This window comes from Sciurus vulgaris, assembly GCF_902686455.1.
Source record: "Sciurus vulgaris genome assembly, chromosome: 17".
NCBI lineage: Eukaryota > Metazoa > Chordata > Mammalia > Rodentia > Sciuridae > Sciurus > Sciurus vulgaris.
In genome coordinates, this window is record NC_136478.1 from 44,969,583 (window position 1) to 44,989,810 (window position 20,228).

Consider the following 20,228-nt stretch of genomic DNA (forward strand, 5'->3'; position numbering starts at 1 on the left):
TCCTCTCTTGGTATATTAACTCTACCTCTTTAAGAGTCCTCATTCTGGGACTATAATTACAAATGATAGAATTTTTTTGGTATTGTCTTACAGGTCCCTCAGACTCTTGTTTATTTTTTTCCAATCCACTTTTTTTAAACAACTGACCCATATCTCCTACCCCTTACACCCCCTTTCAATCTTCTCTGTGTCTCTTTCTTTGTCATCTTGTTCAAATTGGATAGTATAAAGTTAATCTGTCTTCAGGTTCATAGACGTCTCTCTATTGTCTTCATTCTGCTAATTAGCTCAAGGAGTTGATTTTTCAATTTTAGATATATTTTTCGTTCTAGAATTTCCATTTGGTTCTTTTTATATTTTTTGTTTTTCTGTTGAAATTTCTTAACTTTTCCTTGATTAGAAGTATATATTTTTCTTCCAGGTGCAGTGGTGCATGCCTATAATCCCAGCAACTCAGGAGGCTGAGGCAGGAGAATCTCAAATTCAAGGCTAGGCTCTACAATCTAATGAAACTGTCAGCAACTTAGCAATACTCTGTCTCAAAATAAAAAATAAAAAGGGCTGGGGATCCAGCTTAGTGGTTAAGTGCCCTTGGGTTCAATCCCCTGTGCCAAAGAAAAGAAAAAAAATCACAGAAGAAGTAGTATGTTTTCCTTTATGTCATTGAGCATAGTTACAATAGCTACTTTAAACTTTTATCTGATAAGTAAAATATCTGTCATTTCAGTGTTGAGCTCTGTTGATTTCCTTTTTCCTTGAGAATGGAGTTATAGGTTTATATAATGAATAATTTTAGATTATGTTCTGGACATTATGAATATTATGTTTCTGAGATGATGGATTCTATTATAGCCCTCTGAACAGTGTAAAATTTTTGTTTAAGCAGGTAATTGACTTAGACTCAAATGACAAACTTCGTCTTGCCTGCAGTGGGCACCAGTTCAAATCTTAGTTCATTTCTTTTAGCCTTAACTGCAAACTGCTTTGATTCTACTCTGTACATGTTAAATTTTAGCACATTTCCTAAGATCCAAGATAGGCAATGATACGGGGAGCTTTATACACCCACCTGACTCTATTTTTTTTTTCTTTTTTTTTTTTTTTTTTTGCAGTGGACGAGATTGAACCCAGGGCCTTGTGCTTGACAAGCAAGCACTCTACAAACTAAGCTATATCCCCAGCCCCTGAATCTTAAATATATATATATATTTTTTTAAGTTGTTGATGGACCTTTATTTTATCATTTATTTATATGTGGTGCTGAGAATTGAACCCAGTACTTCACACATGCTAGGCAAGTGCTCTACCACCGAGCCACAACCCCAGCCCACCCACCTGAATCTTCATCTTATTCATAATCTTTGTACTGATTGTCTTCTGCTTTGGGAATAGATAAAATTAAAAGAGAAGAAATTATCATTCTCATCCATCATTAAACTCAGACCAGGTTCTACAACCTGACTTAGCTCAAGGAGCCAGGATCATGAAAAGCCACATGTGTTGTGTTAAGGGATTTGGATTTTATGTTAACTTTAATTGGGAACCACTAAAAACCTTTAAGGAGGAAAGAATTCATTGTAATTACATTTTAGCAAAATCACGTTGATTACTCTCTGAGGGATGACTTAGAATGGGACAAGACTTGAAGCAGAGAGACATATAAGAATATTATTGGAACAGTCTGGACAAGAGATGACAGTGGATCTTAAATGAGGGGTTACATATGAGAAAGGAATTTAAAAAGATGTCCCTAGATAAGAGAGAAAGCATGAAAACAGAGCAGAAGTGGGATGCACATGGTCTCCCCATAGCAGATCATGTTGGATACCTGGGGAGGTAAGGCTAGATAGAACTTGAAAGTAATGGGCCTTTGGGAACCAGTGTCTATCCTTAAAAGAAGCAACATGATGAAAGACCTGAGGGGTGGTTGGTAGGGTCATGAAAGATAACTGAAGGAGAGCCTGGAGCCAGAGAGGAAGCTGGAAGGCTGCTGTAGTATTTCAAGAATTTAATTAGTGATATGTCTGTAAGAATAGTGAGAAAAGGTAGATATCATAAGTAAATCAGAGGAAGAAATGAGACACTGTCATTTTTTCTTTTTAACATTTAGTAGATATGGAGTTATAATCCATCCAACAACTATTTTTCTCATAGAATTGTTGAAGTCCAAGTGAATAATATGTATGAATCACCTACAAATTCATGAGTGTCATTACAGAGATATAGTTACCACTGAATTAACTCCTGTAGCAGGGTGGCAGATACCAAAATAGAGAGGGCAGAGCATCTACAGGCGCAGCCGTTGCACAGATAAATACAAATTTGACCTATGGACTTTACCCTGGCCATGCTTTTACCTTTCTCTATTAGGATTGTGCACTGTGACCCTGAAGTCATAACTCCTTGAGTTTTGATCTTCACCTGAACAGGGTAGACCCTCTCCATTCCTTGTATATAAAATGGGGATAATCATAGCAACTACCTGACAGGGTGGTTATGAAACTAAATAAGATGAGATATGTGCTCGCTTCGGCAGCACATATACTAAAATAAGATGAGATATGTAAGGCATTCAGAACCATGGTCGGGGTAAAGAAATATTAGTTGATATTATTTTCTTATTATTTTTAATGAGTGTATCTTATTCCTTCATTCTCCCAAGGCAAAAGCCAAGCCTAGTAAGTAGTCCATCAATCCACTATTAGATGTTGATCACCCTGTCCTACTCTTGGATAAAAATATCAAAGTCAAGTACTTATTACATGGCAAATGCCCGGCTAATCCACTTTATAAGCACAGTCTCACAAAATCTTTGTAGTGGTCCTACAAGTTAATTCCTATTAATACTATTTCTAAAATTGCCAGGTTATAGGAAAGATAACAAGTTCAAAGAAGTTAGTGACTTCTCCAGGATCACTGTGCTAGCTGGTGCTGGATCAGGGACAAAGAGCCAGATCTTTCTGATTAGAAAGATCATACTCTTAACTACACTATAATAAATCCATAGTTGTTTATTTGCTTTAATAAAAAATTATTTAATTGGTAATGACATTGTAAAAATCAAATTATGCTTTAGAATTAGAAAACCAGATGCCTGATATTGGCATGTACTCTTAGGGGTTGAATGTACATTGTTGACTTCAGTAGCAACCGGGGATTAATTTCTGTAACAAAAGCCCAAGGGGTTTTTAATGTGTGGAAATTCCAGGTTTCAGCAAACTGTGGCCCAAGGATCAAATCTACCTTGCTACCTGTTTTTGTATAGCCTATAAGCTAAGAATGGTTTTCACATTTTTAAATGGTTGGGGTAGGGAGAAGCAAAAGAAGAATAATCTTGTGAAAATGTCATAATTATGTGAAAGCAAACTTCAGCATCCATAAAGTTTTAATGCAACTGTCAAAAAAAAAATAGAGATTCTGCCTTGTGTTCTATCAGATCATAATGGACTGAGAGTAGAAATCAATGACAAAATAAAAAAAGGAAATTACTCCAACACTTGGAGACTAATTAATATGCTATTGAATGAAACATGGATAACAAAAAACATCAGGGAGGAGATTAAAAAATTCTTAGAGGTCAATGAGAACGATGATACAACATATCAAAATCTCTGGGACACTATGAAAGCAGTACTAAGAAGAAAATTCATTGCATGGAGCGCGTTCCAGAAAAGAATGAAAAATCAGCAATTAAATGACCTAACATTACAGCTCAAAGCCCTAGAAAAAGAAGAACAGAATAACAGCAAAAGTAGTAGAAGACAGGAAATAATTAAAATCAGAGCTGAAATCAATGAAATTGAAACAAAAGAAACTATTCAAAAAATTCACAAAACAAAAAGTTGGTTCTTTGAGAAAGTAAACAAAATAGATAAACCCTTAGCCACACTAACAAAGAGAAGGAGAGAGAAGACTCAAATTACTAAAATACATGATGCAAAAGGAAATATCACGACAGACACCACTGAGATACAGAACATAATGAGAAGCTACTTTGAAAATCTGTATTCCAACAAAATAGAAAGTACCGAAGACACTGACAAATTTCTAGAGACATATGCTCCTCCCAAACTGAACCAGGAGGACATACATGATTTAAACAGATCAATATCAAGCAATGAAATAGAAGAAGCCATTAAAAATCTACCACCCAAGAAAAGCCCAGGACCAGACAGATTCTCAGCCGAGTTTTACAAGACCTTCAAAGAAGAACTCATTCCAATACTTCTCAAAGTATTCCAGGAAATAGAAAAGGAGGGTACCCTACCAAACTCATTCTATGAAGCTAATATCACCCTCATACCCAAACCAGGAAAAGACACATCAAGGAAAGAAAATTTTAGACCAATATCCTTGATGAATATAGATGCAAAGATCCTTAACAAAATATTGGCAAACCGTATCCAAAAACACATTAAGAAAATTGTGTACCACGATCAAGTGGGGTTCATTCCTGGAATGCAAGGATGGTTCAACATTCGTAAATCAATAAACGTAATCCATCATGTCAACAGACTTAAGGATAAGAATCATATGGTTGTTTCAACTGACGCAGAAAAAGCATTTGACAAAATACAACACCGCTTCATGCTCAAAACACTAGAAAAAATAGGGATAGTAGGAACATACCTGAACATTCTAAAGGCTATTTATGCTAAGCCCATGGCCAACATCATTCTTAATGGAGAAAAACTGAAACCATTCCCTTTAAAAATGGGAACAAGACAGGGATGTCCTCTTTCACCACTTCTATTCAACATTGTCCTTGAAACTCTAGCCAGAGCAATTAGGCAGACTAAAGAAATTAAAGGGATACGAATAAGAAAAGAGGAACTTAAGATGTCACTATTTGCGGATGACATGATTCTATATTTAGAGGATCCAAAAACTTCCTCCAGAAAACTTCTAGACCTCATCAATGAATTCAGCAAAACAGCAGGCTATAAAATCAACACACATAAATCTACAGCATTTTTATATGCAAGCGATGAAACAGCTGAAAGGGAAATGAGGAAAACAACTACATTTGCAATAGCCTCAAAAAAAATAAAATACTTGAGTATCAATCTAACCAAAGAGGTAAAAGATCTCTACAATGAAAACTACAAAACATTGAAGAAAGAAATTAAGGAAGACCTTAGAAGATGGAAAGATCTCCCATGTTCTTGGATAGGCAGAATTAATATTGTCAAAATGGCCATATAACCAAAAGTGCTATACAGATTCAATGCAATTCCAATTAAAATCCCAATGACATACCTCACAGAAATAGAGCAAGCAATCATGAAATTCATCTGGAAGAATAAGAAACCCAGAATAGCTAAAGCAATCCTTAGCAGGAAGAGTGAAACAGGGGGTATCGCAATACCAGATCTTCAACTATATTACAAAGCAATAGTAACAAAAATGGCATGGTATTGGCACCAAAACAGACAGGTAGATCAATGGTACAGAATAGAGGACATGAACACCAACCCAAATAAATACAATTTTCTAATACTAGACAAAGGTGCCAAAAATATGCAATGGAGAAAAGATAACCTCTTCAACAAATGGTGCTGGGAAAACTGGAAATCCATATGCAACAGAATGAAACTAAACCCCTATCTCTCACCCTGCACAAAAATCAACTCACAATGGATCAAGGACCTTGAAATCAGACCAGAGACCCTGCATCTTATAGAAGAAAAAGTAGGTCCAAATCTTCACCTTGTTGGCTTAGGATCAGACTTCCTTAACAGGACTCCCATTGCACAAGAAATAAAAGCAAGAATCAATAACTAGGATAGATTCAAACTAAATAGCTTTCTCTCAGAAAAGGAAACTATCAGCAATGTGAAGAGAGAGCCTACAGAGTGGGAGAAAATCTTTGCCACTCATACTTCAGATAGAGCACTAATTTCCAGAATATATAAAGAACTCAAAACACTCTACACCAAGAATACAAATAATCCAATCAACAAATGGGCTAAGGAAATGAACAGACACTTCACAGAAGATCTACAAGCAATCAACAGATATATGAAAAAATGTTCAACATCTTTAGTAATAAGAGAAATGCAAATCAAAACTACACTAAGATTCCATCTCACCCCAATTAGAATGGCGATTATCAAGAATACAAGCAACAATAGGTGTTGGCAAGGATGTGGGGAAAAAAGTACACTCATACATTACTGGTGGGACTGCAAATTAGTGCAGCCACTCTGGAAAGCAGTGTGGAGATTCCTTAGAAAACTTGGAATGGACCTACCATTTGACCCAGCTATCTCCTCGGCCTATACACAAAGGACTTAAAATCAGCATACTACAGAGATACAGCCACATCAATGTTCATAGCTGCTCAATTCACAATAGCCAGACTATGGAACCAACCTAGATGCCCTTCAATTGATGAATGGATACAGAAACTGTGATATATATATATATATATATATATATATATATATATATATATATATATATATATATACACACACACACACACACACACACACAATGGAATATTACTCAGCTATAAAGAATAATAAAATTATGGCATTTACAGGCAAATGGATGAAATTGGAGAATATCATGTTAAGTGAGATAAGCCAATCTCAAAAATCCAAAAGAGGAATGATCTCACTGATAAGCAGATGATGACACTTAATGGGGGGTGGGAGGGGGACAAGAATGGAGGAAGGAGGGACTGTATAGAGGGAAAAGAGAGGTGGGGGGGATGGAAAAAATAACAGAATGAATCAAACATCATTACTCTATGTAAATATATGAATATGCAAATGGTATGCTGTTACTCCATGTACAAACTGAAACAACATGTATCCCATTTGTTTACGATAAAAATAAATTTTTAAAAAAATTTAAAAAAAAAAATCCACTGACGTGGACAGCAGGCTCTGCTCTGCTCTGAGTTCTCCAAGTGTACAGAACGGTAGTTCTCAGGCTGTGCCTGACCCTTTGTAAAAAAAAAAGAAGTTTCTAATCTCTACTGCAGTTAGAAAACTATCAGCACATAAAGAAAGAAATTAAGAAGAAAAAATCATAAACCAATCTGTAAACATGGCTGGGGCCAAGACAAATGACAAAGTCCTATCTTGATCAATAAACAAAGGCAGAAAAAGTGTATTTCAAGTCTTGTAAGGGGGCTTGAGCCTGTTTTATGTCCTGGATTCTTGTGACATGGTAAAGTCCTTGACTCCTTTTCAGAATGATGCTATAAAATACAAGAAATAAAACTCAGGAGATTTCAAAGGGGATCAATTACATAGAAATGAAACTATCACAATATTTTTTTTTAATTCTCATGTTAATAGGCATGTCACTCAGCAGTTTAAAACAAACAGAGAAAAAAAGAAAAAGAAAAAAGGATGCACATAGCTTACCACTTTTCTCATTGAGAGATAGGGGTCAAGTTCTATTCCATTGATTCTGGGTGGATTTGTTGCTTATAACCAACAGAGTAAAGTGATTCTATGTAATTTATAAGACTGAGTCATAAAAGAACACTCATCTTCTGCCTTGATCTCTGCAACACTTGTCTTTGGAGCTGTAAAGAGTCTGACTACTCTGAGATTATCACATTGTAAGGAAGCCAGGGCTAAGTAGAAGGACATTTCCAGTCAAGCATAATCTTCTAAACATCCCAGCCCACACCATACAACAGATATGGGAGGATCCAGCCTCCAAATAGTTCCAGCCCCTAGCTGTTAAGTCTTTCCTGCTCAAGGCAGACACTGTGAAACAGAGACATGCTGGTCACACTTCTGACCGTCTGAATTCCTGACAAAAATCCATGAACATAATAAAATGGTTGTTTTGAGCCACTAAATTATGCAGTATCTCATGTAGCAATAGTACCTGCAACAGCCACTTTAACACAGTAAGTAACCATATTAAGTAACAGGTCATCACTAGAAACTGTCATTGGGAAATAGTGATCATCATAAAGGTTATTTGTATACACTGTAATGTAAAAACTGCTATGATCTCTACTGCTAGCAAAGCCCCCCCTACCGGAGGGTATACTGCTTATGTTCAGGATGGAAGACAACACTATATTTCAATTAGAGAAAGGTGAAATTTTAGATAGGACTTTCTCATGGACCCCTAAACTTGGCCCAAGGCACTGAGAGTAACAAATGCTGAGTTAAGGGAGCCAAAGGCATTATGGCATCAAAGTTGGTCATGAAGGAGCTGGGGGTCATTAAACTTAAGTTTTAAAAAGTGGGAGGAGAAAAAATAACGATAGTTCAGAAAGGAGGTCAGAGAGGTATCTAGTCATGGTTTCCAGACTTTTAGGCAAAGGGATATCCATCTGAGTAACAGACTAAAGATACAAAGATGTAAAGAAGGGCTGGGGTTCTAGCTCAGTGGTGGAGCACTTGCCTTGCACGTGTTAGGCACTGAGCTCAATCCTCAGCACCACATAAAAATAAATTGATAAAAAATAAAGGTATTTTTAAAAAAGATGTAAAGAAATATCAATGGGAAGTGGACTGAGACAGACATCATTACCCTATGTACGTGTATGATTACATGAACGGTATGAATCTATGTTGTGTACAATCACAGAAATGAAAAGTTGTGCCCCATTTGTGCACAATGAATCAAAAGGCAGTCTGTAAAAACAAAACAAAAAGAACCTAAAAAAAAAAAAAAAAAAGCTGTTAAAAAAAAATGAATATCAATGGGAAACATCAGTGGTAAATGTTGGGTATTTCCACAGCTCTCACTTAATCACAAAAATTTAGTTTAATTTTAGGTACAATATCAGAAGAGGAGTGCTGAGATTAAGGACAAGACATATGAAGAATGTGGGGGCTGCTTTATAAACCCCAAGTCTTCACACTTCATGAAGATAAGAGAATTGGAGCCCATAAGAGGTCTCAAAGTGACACTTATAAGTTCTATGAAAGAGATCCATGAAGCATTATTTTAAAGGAGTTGAGAAGTCAGTGTCATTATCATTATTAAAAGAATCAAATCCAGTATATTTTGTAAACAAAATCACAAAACCTCCTTACTGGGTAGTACTTTCACTAAAACCACTATTTACAAGTGCCAAAAATAAATAAGAAAGTGAGGAATTACTACTATTAAAGACACCTAAACCAGGAACTTTTTTTTTTTTAAGAAGAAAAGAATCTCAAAGTAACTTGCTGTGCTTTTCACAGAAATTTCTCAAATTAAGTAAGATTTTACAGAGCTGGGGATTGTAGCTCAGAGGCAGAGCGCTTGCCTAGCATTTGAGGCACTGGGGTTCGCTCCTTAGCACCACATAAAAATAAACAAAATAATGGCATTATGTCCATCTATAACTACAAAAAAATTTTTTTTAAATTTTATAAAGCCTGAGAAGTTGCTGCTGTTGTTAGGGCAATCAAAACTGACTAGTTCAATTAGCAACAACAACAAATCCCAAACCCACTGTAAATGGTTGCCCTTATCACAGGCATTCCTCTAATACAAGTGGAAAAGAATGGGACTTTTTTTTTTTTTTTTTTTTTTTTTTACAAAAAAGTTGGGGCGCGATAATATTGTAAACACAAGATAAAAAGGAATTTAATAAACCTGGACCCGCCGGTCAACCCCTTCCTCGGGGAGTTCTGCAAAAGAACACCTGCCGAAAAATAAAAGGGTGTTTTTCGCCCCCCGGGTGAGCAGGAGGGAAAAAAAAAAAAAAAAATCCCCGTTTTGTTTTGTTTTTTCCTTTTCAATCTCGAGAACCTATGGGTCGGAGGTCAGGAAATTACACGGATCTGCGCAGAGTCCGACGAACTGAGGATGGGGCTGGCGGCAGCCTGAGGTTTACCATTCGGGTTCTGAGCCCAAATCAGAGCTCGCGCGGTGGTGGAGGACCGACTTCCGAGCTGTGCAAGGTGAAGTCGACGAGTCTCCGCCGCGCTGTCCCCCAAGGTCCCACGTCGCGAGGCCTCTTGCCCGAACGTCCCAAAACTGCGCAACCATAATGAGCCTTCTCCGCTCTGACCGCGTCTGGCTACCTAGCGCCCGCCGGCGACTTAACGGGAGGGCGGGCCCCGGACTGCGGTCAATAGGAAACGTGATCAGGTGATAATAGGCAGGAAGTTCGTTTCCAGGTAACGCAAAGGCGGAAGTGACGATCCAATTATCTCAGAAAGAACTATTAGCCAATGGGCGCGCCGCAAGAGAGGAAACGTTCTTCTCCATTGGCTATAGGAATCGCTCGTGGCCGACTAGCCTACAAACAAGAAACAAAGGCTGTCCCGCGGGTCTCAGGGTTAATTCGCTCTCCTCAGGGCAGCACAGGTAAATTGCAGTTACCCTTGGCGCTGTTGGCTGTCTTAGAGATTTTCACCCAACGCTGGAGACCCTCCGGCATGGTCCAAAAGCAACGACCTCGTGAACCTTGAGACCCGACCTGGCACACCGCCAGTCTGGTTATCAATGGGATAATCAGTAATAAACAATAAAATTAATAGATAGGAGAGACATTAATGCATGAAATAAATACTTTCGGAAGAACCCTTTTGCAAAACTGAACCCAGGAGCAATTTGCACATTTCTAACCAGTAATACCGGAATACCGGGCGGGGAGACAGCAAATGAACTTGCATTTCTTTTAATTAAGTTGTCAGTGAAGTTGGTTTGCAGACTTTTTAAATTCTATACAGTCTACCTCAGTTCCATTAGCACTGTTGCTCTTAGAGTCACCTGCGACCAGCCTAACTTAACCAAACGCCGCCCTCCCCTACAGCTGCAGGGAAATGGCTTGTTTTCTTCCCCTTTTTTGGGCTGTCCTTTCTGTCTAGAATTTCTATGAAATGAGAATACACTGGACCTTCAGAATCCACCTTACCCTCCATCTGTTTCATGCTTGTCATTTGCACGGCATCCTAACGAACTCCTTATATCTCCCTTCTAGTTCAACATATTCATTGTAAGCTGTAGTTAATAGTCCATCTAGCCCACTAACTACACCATTTTTATTTCAGTGATTTCATTTTTAATTCCCATGTCTCTCGGTGAAGAAAAATTAGATTCATTCTGATATTTTGCCCCTTTCGCTTTATTAGCCCTATTTCCTTTTTTAAAATTTTTTTTCAGATGTTGATAGACCTTTATTTTATCCATTTATTTACATGTGGTGCTGAGAATCAAACCCAGTGCCTCACACTGCTAGGCAAGCGCTCTACCACTGAGCCACAGCCCCAGCCCCGAGCCCTCTTTCTTGGTCTTTTAAGTGCTCAACTTTTTACTACGAACTACCCTGGATGCTGCAAAAGTAGTCCAGAGAATTTCTTTTTTCATTTTTTACCTTTTTTTTTTTTTTTTTTCTTCAGTACTGGGAATTGAACCCATGACCTGACACATACTAATCCATCACCCTACCACTGAGCTACATGCCCAATGTTAGCCTAAAGAATTTGTTTTAACATCTTCCCCAAAATGTTAACATCTTACATAACCATAGCATTATCAAGAAAAATTAACATTCATGCAATACTAGGAGACTTTCTTTTATTAGGATTTTAGGACTCATATTTATTTACTTATCTAATTAAACTGTTCTACCTTCATGGTCAAGGATCCTATTTATTTTTTCTTTCCTACCTTTTGTTCCACTCATTTATTTTTCTTCCCATCTAATGGGATAGATTTTGAATCCATTTTTGCTTTATATATATTAAATGTCTGATATTAATATTTCTATCCCTGAATCTTCATTAACATTTTCTTGCAATATCTTTTATTTAAAAGCCCTTGTATTTTCAAACTGTATGAGTCTTTCTCTTTCCACCCATTCAACACATTGTTCTATTGAAATAAGTGTAACACTTTTTAAAACTTTTTTAAAGTTGTAGGTGGGCACAATACCTTTATTTTATTTATTTTTTAAATAAAATTGAACCCAGCACCTCACACATGCTAGGCAAGGGCTCTATCACTGAGCCGCAACCCCAGACCAACACTTTTTTTTTAAATAGCCTTTTGAATAATTATTCTGTACCAAGTCTATGTATAATATTTTACATCGATTATACCATTTTTTTGGGGGGTGCTGGGGATCGAACCCAGAGCCTTGTGCTTACAAGGCAAGCACTCTACCAACTGAGCTATCTCCCTAGCCCCCCATTTCATCTTTTAAAAAGAATTGCTCATTTTAAAACATAGAAACTAAATCAGAAAAAAGCTGGAAGATTTCGCCCAATATAACAAAGCAATTGAAGAGCAAGGATTTACACACACAAAGGCTTGCTCTAGAATCCACAAGTTTAGTCTGTATGATATATTGCTACCTTTGGACATATTTATTTTTAAATTTAATTATTTGTTTTCTTTTCTCTTTCCCCTTTCAGATTTTAATGCTCCATCTATTTAATTATGTAGATTTGCCTTCAAGTTCTCAGCTTTAATGAAAATTATACGTACAGACACTGAGTGAATAATAAGGAATTTTATCATTGCTGAACACCATAGAGTGTATTTACACAAACTAATACAGATATGAGTAGGCAGTGAATTTTATGTTGTCTGAATTTTACTTCAAAAATTTTTTATTCTTCAAAAAAATTTGTAAGTGTGTGTTTTGTTTTTGTACTGGGGATTGAACCCAGGGACTCAACCGCTGAGCCACATCTTCAGCCTTTTTTATACTTTATTTAGAGAAAGGGTCTTGCTACATTGCTTAGGGCCTGCCTCACTAAGTTGCTGAGGCTGACTTTGAACTCGCAATCCTCCTGCCTCAGCCTCCAGAGTCTCTGGAATTATAGGTGTGCCACCACACCGAGCTATGTTTTGAAGATATATAGTAAATTAGAATATTTAAAGGTTAAATGCTATGCTAACCTAGGATTTGCTTTAAAATATTTCAGGAGCCAGGAGTGGTGCTGCACACCTGTAATCTGAGCAACTTCGGAGATTGAGGCAGGAGGCTTGAAAGTTCAAGGCCAGCCTTGGCAACTTGGTGACGCTTGTCTCAAAAAAATAAAAAGGGCAGGGGATGTAGCTCAATGGTAAAGTACCCCTGGGTACTAATCCCTAGTACAAAAAAAAATTCATGTTTCAGAGAGATTTAGATGATGCATGTCTTGGTATAAAACCAGCAGAAAGGGCTGGGGTTGTGGCTCAGTGGTAGAGTGCTTGCCTCACACGTGTGAGGCACTGTGTTCAATTCTCAGCACCACATATAAATGAATAAAATAAAGGTCCATCAACAGTTGGGTGCAGTGGCATACACTCGTGACCCCAGCAGCTGGGGAGACTGAGACAGAAGGACCTTGAGTTCAAAGCCAGCCTCAGCAACAGTGAGGTGTCAAGCAACTCAGTGAGACCCTATCTCTAAATAAAATACAAAATAGGGCTGGGGGTGTGGCTCAGTGGGCGAGTGCCCCTAAGTTCAATCCCTTGTACCCCAAAATAAATAAGTAAATAAATAAATAAAATAAAGATCCATCAACAACTAAAAATATATATTAAAAAAAAAAAAAAACAGGCAGAAAACCAAAGTATTTCAGCAACTTTCATTCCCTGAGGCCTCCATGGCAGAGACCACAAGGTGATCTGAAATTTTAACTATCCTTCACCCTCTTGACACCCTAAGCCTAACCCTAACCCTGACTTAAAATACCTCTCATCACACATCTCTTTCCAACTCCCACCACCTCCTAGAGCTTCTCTGGAATAAACTCCAGAGCTCTTAGGCTGACTTACATAAACGTTCCATGGCCCATATCACCTAATCATGGATTCCTTCTCTGCACTGTTCTGGCGTCTTCTCCACATGAAGGGATGTTGCTGTCTTCTCCCAGGACTCTGATTCCATCATGGTGAGGTAGGGAAAAGCAGGAATCTCATTGGAAATATGGAATATTTTCATGAGAACCTCCCAAGCCCTTCAGCAAATTCATGATGCTTATTTTGGCTCCCCCTCATGCCAGTCTAAACCATGTATTTTTTGGCACTTTGTATTTAGTTTCATATAACAGATGATATTAGGCAAAAAAGAAAAATAATACCTTCTTTGATATTCTTTCCTTTTCTCTAAATTAAGGATATCCCAATACTACCCATTTTTTGAAAGAGGAATGGGGTTTTTATTTAATATTTGTTTACATATTTTTTTCTAATTTAGGTACTTTTGAGGGGCAGGCACCGGGGCACTTAACTACTGAGCCATATCCTTAGCCCTTTTTTATATTTTATATAGAGACAGAGTCTTGCTGAGTTGCTCAGGTCCTTGCCAAGACTGGCCTTAAGGTCACAATCCTCCTGCCTCAACCTACCAAGCCACTGGGATTACAGGCATGCACCACCACAGCCAGCTTAATTTAGGTACTATTTACACATAGTGAAATACATGAATCTTGAGTATACCAATTGGTGACTTTGGCAAAGGTACCTCCCCAGGTAACTCACAGAATAATCATGATATATAGATTATTTCTATCATCCCAGAAAGTTTCCTCATGCTGTTCCCAGTTGAGCCCTGCCCCTGTTGTCTTTTCTCAATAACCCACTGATTTGCTGTCACTATGGATAATTTAATTAGTTCTAAAATTTCACAATAAACATAACTACATATGAGGCACTCTATTATGGCTGGTTTATTTTACTCAGCATAATGATTGGAATTCATTCATGTTGTCATATATATTAGTAGTTTGTTTCTTTTTTTTTAAATTGCTGAATAGTTCTCCATTATATGGTTATATCACATTTTGCTTACCCATTCACTAGCTAACTGATAATTGTGGCTATTATTAATAAAACTGCTATGGACAGTCACATACAGATTTTTGTATGAACATATTTTATTTCTTCTGGGTAGATACCTAACAGCAGGATTTCTGGGTCAATAAGTGTGTGCTTAATTTTATAAGGAACTATGAAATTGCTTTCCAACGTAATTGCACCAATTTACACTTCTAATAGCAATGCTCAGGCAGCTACTTCGAGGATTAAAAAGAGAAACTGAAATAACATGTCTTGATCAGGGCCAGCATCCATATCTGCTGTGTTGATCTCCTTCCCCCAGTTCACAAAATGAGGAATGTAGGGTGATATTTCCAGAGAACAAGTGGACTCCAGCTTACCCCTAATTTGGGCAATTCCTCCTGTTCCTGAGGAAGTGCAGGGTCCTTGAAAGGCAGTGTGGGGGAGAAAAAAAAGAAGCAATAAGAACTTGCCTGTCTCACCAAGGCTTCCAGGTATTCTAGGTGGATGATGGAAGAGGGTGCATCATATTCAGCTGGTGACACTTATTTAAGTTTATCATTAGCTGACATGCCCTAACCTGGTATGCCTTTTTCTTTCTCTCCGCTTTTACAGATGCCCTCAAACTCGGAGTTTTCCTCCCTCCAAAATTTACTAAACACCTACTATGTGCTATAACAATTTAACTCTCACCTTTCTCGTCACACTTTGGGGCCACTCGTTTCTATATGTTCCCACAACTTGCCTTCCCTGTTAGGAAGGGGATGCTCTCAGGCCCAGTGGTTCTACTGAGGGCTTTCTGTTCAGCCTTTCCAAATGCCACTAGGAGCATCTGGAGGGAATTTCTAGAGGTTTTTGTCTCCACTGGAGCTGGAATTCCCATGTGGGGCCTTCTGCAGCCTTCATGCCCAAGTAGCTGCTTTGTTCCTACAGGCGGGAAAGGAGATGCCCCGGCACTCCAGATTATAGCCTGGGCCTTGATCTCTCTACATCTAAGCAAAAGTCCTATCTACAAGTGAACATTTAACATGATAAACATTTATTAAGCACCTACTGTGTATAAGGCAGGGGGATAACCAGTTCTGACTTCCTCCCTGCGACTATAGCTTCATAGGTGGATCAAGTCACAGGGCAGCAAATGCTGCCTCCTCTATGAATCTTTCCTGGACACATCCCACCTTGGTGTATAAATCCACAATGACTCTCAATCTCATCTTTTCTCTTCTCTTCTCTTTTCTTCTCTCTCTCTCTCTCTCTCTCTCTTACCTTTACATTAATAAATATTTGAAAATATTTTAAAATCTGAAAACCTAGCACCAGCAAGGTTATGGGAAAGCAAATGGTCTCATGTGCTGTTAAAACACAAGTGGGTGTCTGGATGCAGTGATACACGCAACCTGGAGCAACTTGGGAGACTGAGGCAGGAGGTTTGCAAGTTGGAGGACAGCCTCAGCAACTTAGTGAGACCCTAGCAATTTAGCAAGAACTTGTCTCAAGATATAAAATAAAAAGTTGGGGATGTAGCTCAAGGAGTAAAGCACCCCTGGGTTCAATCCCTGATATCAAAAAAAAAAAGTATATAATAGTAAAGCAGGTTTATATATACTAACAAAGATGATTTTTAATATAATTAAAATTATAGTCAGTTTTAATCAGGCTTGAAAAAACATAATCACAAAAACAACTGTGGTGAAGGAAGAAGACATTTGTTATACTCACAGATCCCAAAGGCAAGCGATACAGCAAGTCCTCAAGGACCATCCAGAGAAGCACCAGCATCAGGAGAGAACAACAGCATCCGGTGCGGAGAGAATGAGGGGGAGAAATTGGTGAGAGACTTCTCTGAAGTTTACACAGGACCAAATGAGTGAGGTGGGGTAAGCAGAATTAGGATTGGCTAGTTCAAATAATTTCAGTGGACTCAAAGGCATAGGGCTGTTCTTAGTTGTCTGGTACCTGGTCTTGGACTGGTTAGGGCAGGGGGATTGTGACCCAGGATGAGAGCCCTGCAAAGTTAGGGTTATAGACTGGATGGGTTGGTTTGCATATGAAATGTATGCTTGAGGTGAGTTATTTACTGTCTCTACCAATGGCCAGTCCAGGGAGGGGCAGTTCCTTCAGTATCAGACCCAGGCAAATCACTGTGATTGATTGCCCTAGATGAATACTTGGTTAGATAGGAAACCCTCCAGAAAGGATAAATTTTGGGATAAAGCTGGTTAGTTAATTCAATGCAGGCATGTTTTGATAACACACTCATTCCTCGGTAACCAAGGGGGATTGATTCAAGAACCCTCCTTGGATATGAAAATCCACAAATGCTCAAGTGCCTTCTACAAAATAGTGTGGTATTTGTATATCACCTACGTGCATCCACCCATAGCCCATATACTTTATCTCTAGATTCCTTATAATCCCTAATACAATGTAAATGCTATGTAATGTAATACTATATTATTTAAGGAATAATGACAAGAAAAAAATCTGTACATGTTCGGTACAGGTGCAGTGTTGGGAGCAGTGACCAAATGATGGGTTTTGAAACTGTCTTGTGACAGGTGCTATGCCCCTCTGGGAATATTCTCAGTGTGAGGGTGCCAGTTACGATGACCCAGTTGCATGGCGATGCCCTGTTCTAAAGTAGGTTCTGTGCTAATCACAGAGTCATTCAGTTCTTGACCTAGATTTCAGACACCAGTTCCCAGGAATAGAGGATTCTGAGCATCGCAAGATAACTACAATATTTCACCAGTGCTATAACCTTCAAGCTTGCCCGCTTAGTAGAGACTTTGAACAATGGGTTTCCTGACTGCTGCAGGAAGCTCCAAGCATTTCAATAGTGAAATAGCTACAAAAATTTCTAGCCCTGTAACTTTCTAATGCACCAAGAACAATGCCTCTGTAGTTCTTTACTTCTTGACCTTATATAAATAAACTTACTGGGCCAGCACTTCAGTCAGTTTCTCCATCAGAGTGCAGTGTTCTACCTGATCCCAGCTTTTCCTCAATATCTGGGTAGGTGTATTTCTTAATCCCCCATCACCCCTCACTAATTTCTCAGGTTCAGCTGCAGGTTGTGGCAGTGCAATTTTATTTTTCCAAATACTTTTCTGACTTACACTCAATATTATCAGAGTCAATGTGGCAGGATCTTGGTCCTTCATATTTTCAATCTCTTTTCATTCAAAGTCACCTCTTTGGTAGAAAGGATGTCTTTGGAAAAGTAAATTAGTTAACCATTAACAGATGAGGTACATTCCTGATGGTATCCATGGTAGGGACTAGACATGGAAAACAGTTAAGTGTGTCCATAAGATCACAAAATATCCCTAGGAACTTTGCAGAATTTGCAGTGTTTTGTGGCAAAGAGAGAAATTAGATCTTGATTGTGTCTATTTTCTGTTTAGGATATATGTCAGTTTTCCATTGCTATGACAACTTAAAAGGAGGAAAGATTTATTTTTGTTCATGATTTCAGTTCATAGTTGGTTGGCTCCATTGTTTTGGGGACTGTGGCAAGGCATGGTGGGGGCACATGGTAGAGCAACCACTTCACCTCATCTGAGTTTCTAGAAGAGCTATGCCTATTTCCAGAAAGAAAAATGAATACTCCGCACCTTTATTAGTCCCTCTCTCTCCTGCAGTCATTCTTTTCTTTTTCTTTTTTTGGTACCGGGGATTAACTCACGACCGCTGAGCCACATCCCCAACCCTATTTTTTGTATTTTATTTATAGACAGGGTCTTACCGAGTTGTTTAACTCCTCACTTTTGCTGAAGCTGACTTTGAACTCGTGATCCTCCTGCCTCAGCCTCCCCAGCTGCTGGGATTACAGGCGTGCACCGCCGGGCTGCCTTCCTGTATCATTCTTATCCTGTACCTGTAATACCTCAACCCTGTGGAATTAAGAAGCTGACTTGTGAGCCCAGATTTCTCCAATCTTTGGCTACTGAATAAAGCCTTCCCTTACCCTCAACACTCATTTCTGACATTGGTTTTTCTGTGGGATATTTTTAAACCTAGGTTCAATAACACATCTGGAAGGGTTCAGTAACATCTGGAAGCTATTGAGTTTAATAATATGCTTTCATTTATAGTGCTTTAGTTACTTGAACTCTAGAAATTTCATGAGCATTATCTTCTATTGTATTCCAAGAGTACTTTACTAACCAAATCTATTTGGTTCCTGAGTTCAGATACTAAACAATATCATTATTGAAGGATATGGACAATAGGCCCCAAAAAGAACTAGAATTCCTGTTCCCTTACCTGCCCTCCTGCTACTCACTAAATGATCTTGCCACCAAAACTCCTCCCATGACCTGGTCCTACTCCCTGCCCATCAAAAGGGCCCACCAAAGTCACTAACTCCTCCCATAACCTGGTTCTGCTATAAAACCAAGACCCTCCTGGTGCCCCTCTGGACATCTCTGGTCCATGAGGTCTGCCTCCATTTTTTTCCTTTTTGTATTTCCTTCTATGCTCTAAGTTATCTAAATCAATGTGATTTCCAACTTTCAGAAAGCAAGGAGCAAGTTTGTATAAGGATTTATTAGAATCTTCCTTAAAAAATCTTTTTCTTTTGAAAATTCAAATTATGACAGGTATTTATTTTGCTAATGGATTACTAGATTTGATTTGCTAGTTTTATAATAGCATATTTGTTTTTTCTTTTGTAAATTTTTAAATTTTCTTTTTAGATATGGCAGTAGAGTGTATTTTGACATATCATTCATACATGGTATACAACTTCCCATTCTTTTGATTGTACATATGAAGTTTCACTGGTTGTGTATTCATATGTGAACATAGGAAAGCTATGTCTGATTCATTCTACTGTCTTTCCTATTCCCATCCCTCCCTTCCCTTCATTCCCCTTTGTCTAATTCAATGAACTTCTATCCCCTCCCACCCCCACCTTATTGTGTGTTAGCATCCACGTATCACAGAGAACATTCAGTCTTTGGTTTTTGGAGGCATTGGCTTATTTCACTTTGCATGATAGTCTCTAATTCCATCTATTTACCAGCAAATGCCATAATTTCATTTTTTTTATGGCTGAGTAATATTCTATTGTGTATATATACATTTTGTTTATCTGCTCATCTGCTGAAGGGCACCTCATTTGGTTCCACAGCTTAGCTATTGTGAACTGAGTTGCTATAAACATTGATGTGACTGCATGCATCACTGTAGTATGCTGATTTTAAGTCCTCTAGTTATATGCCAGGAAGTGGAAATAACTGGTTCAAATTGTGGTTCCATTCCAAGTTTTCTGAGGAATCTTCTTACTGCTTTCCACAGTGACTGCACCAATTTGCAGTCTCACCAGCAATGTATAACAGCATATTTTCGTACTAGATTCTGGGTGTATTATCCCTCATGGTCTAACAATTTTTTTTTTTTTTTTTTTGAGGTGCTGAGGATTGAATCTAGGGCTTCACAGCACTTGCTAGGCAAGCATCCTACCACTGAGCTATACTCCAGCCCTCTAAAAAGTTTTAATGTAAGAATTATAACAAATTCATAATAAT

General features: G+C 38.2%; 1 protein-coding gene and 1 long non-coding RNA gene across 4 annotated transcripts in view; one reads left to right on the forward strand and one right to left on the reverse strand.

Moving 5' to 3' along the window:
• The window catches only part of ZNF875 (zinc finger protein 875), a 41,460-nt gene extending 31,504 nt beyond the window's left edge, over window positions 1-9,956 (reverse strand). For 2 of the 3 annotated variants that reach the window (XM_079118820.1, XM_079118819.1), the window contains exon 1: window positions 9,755-9,888. In XM_079118820.1, the coding sequence (XP_078974946.1) occupies window positions 9,755-9,814 (60 nt within the window). In that variant the 5' untranslated portion in view covers window positions 9,815-9,888. Of the gene's footprint in view, window positions 1-9,754 lie in introns of all 3 variants that reach the window. The other variant, XM_079118822.1, reaches the window with a different exon arrangement.
• A 158-nt stretch (window positions 9,957-10,114) lies between these two features.
• On the forward strand, window positions 10,115-18,887 carry LOC306648654. Its single transcript, XR_013760447.1, has 3 exons — window positions 10,115-10,287; window positions 16,416-16,571; window positions 18,431-18,887. It is a non-coding gene; the product is annotated as an uncharacterized lncRNA (long non-coding RNA).
• Window positions 18,888-20,228: the final 1,341 nt, after the last annotated feature.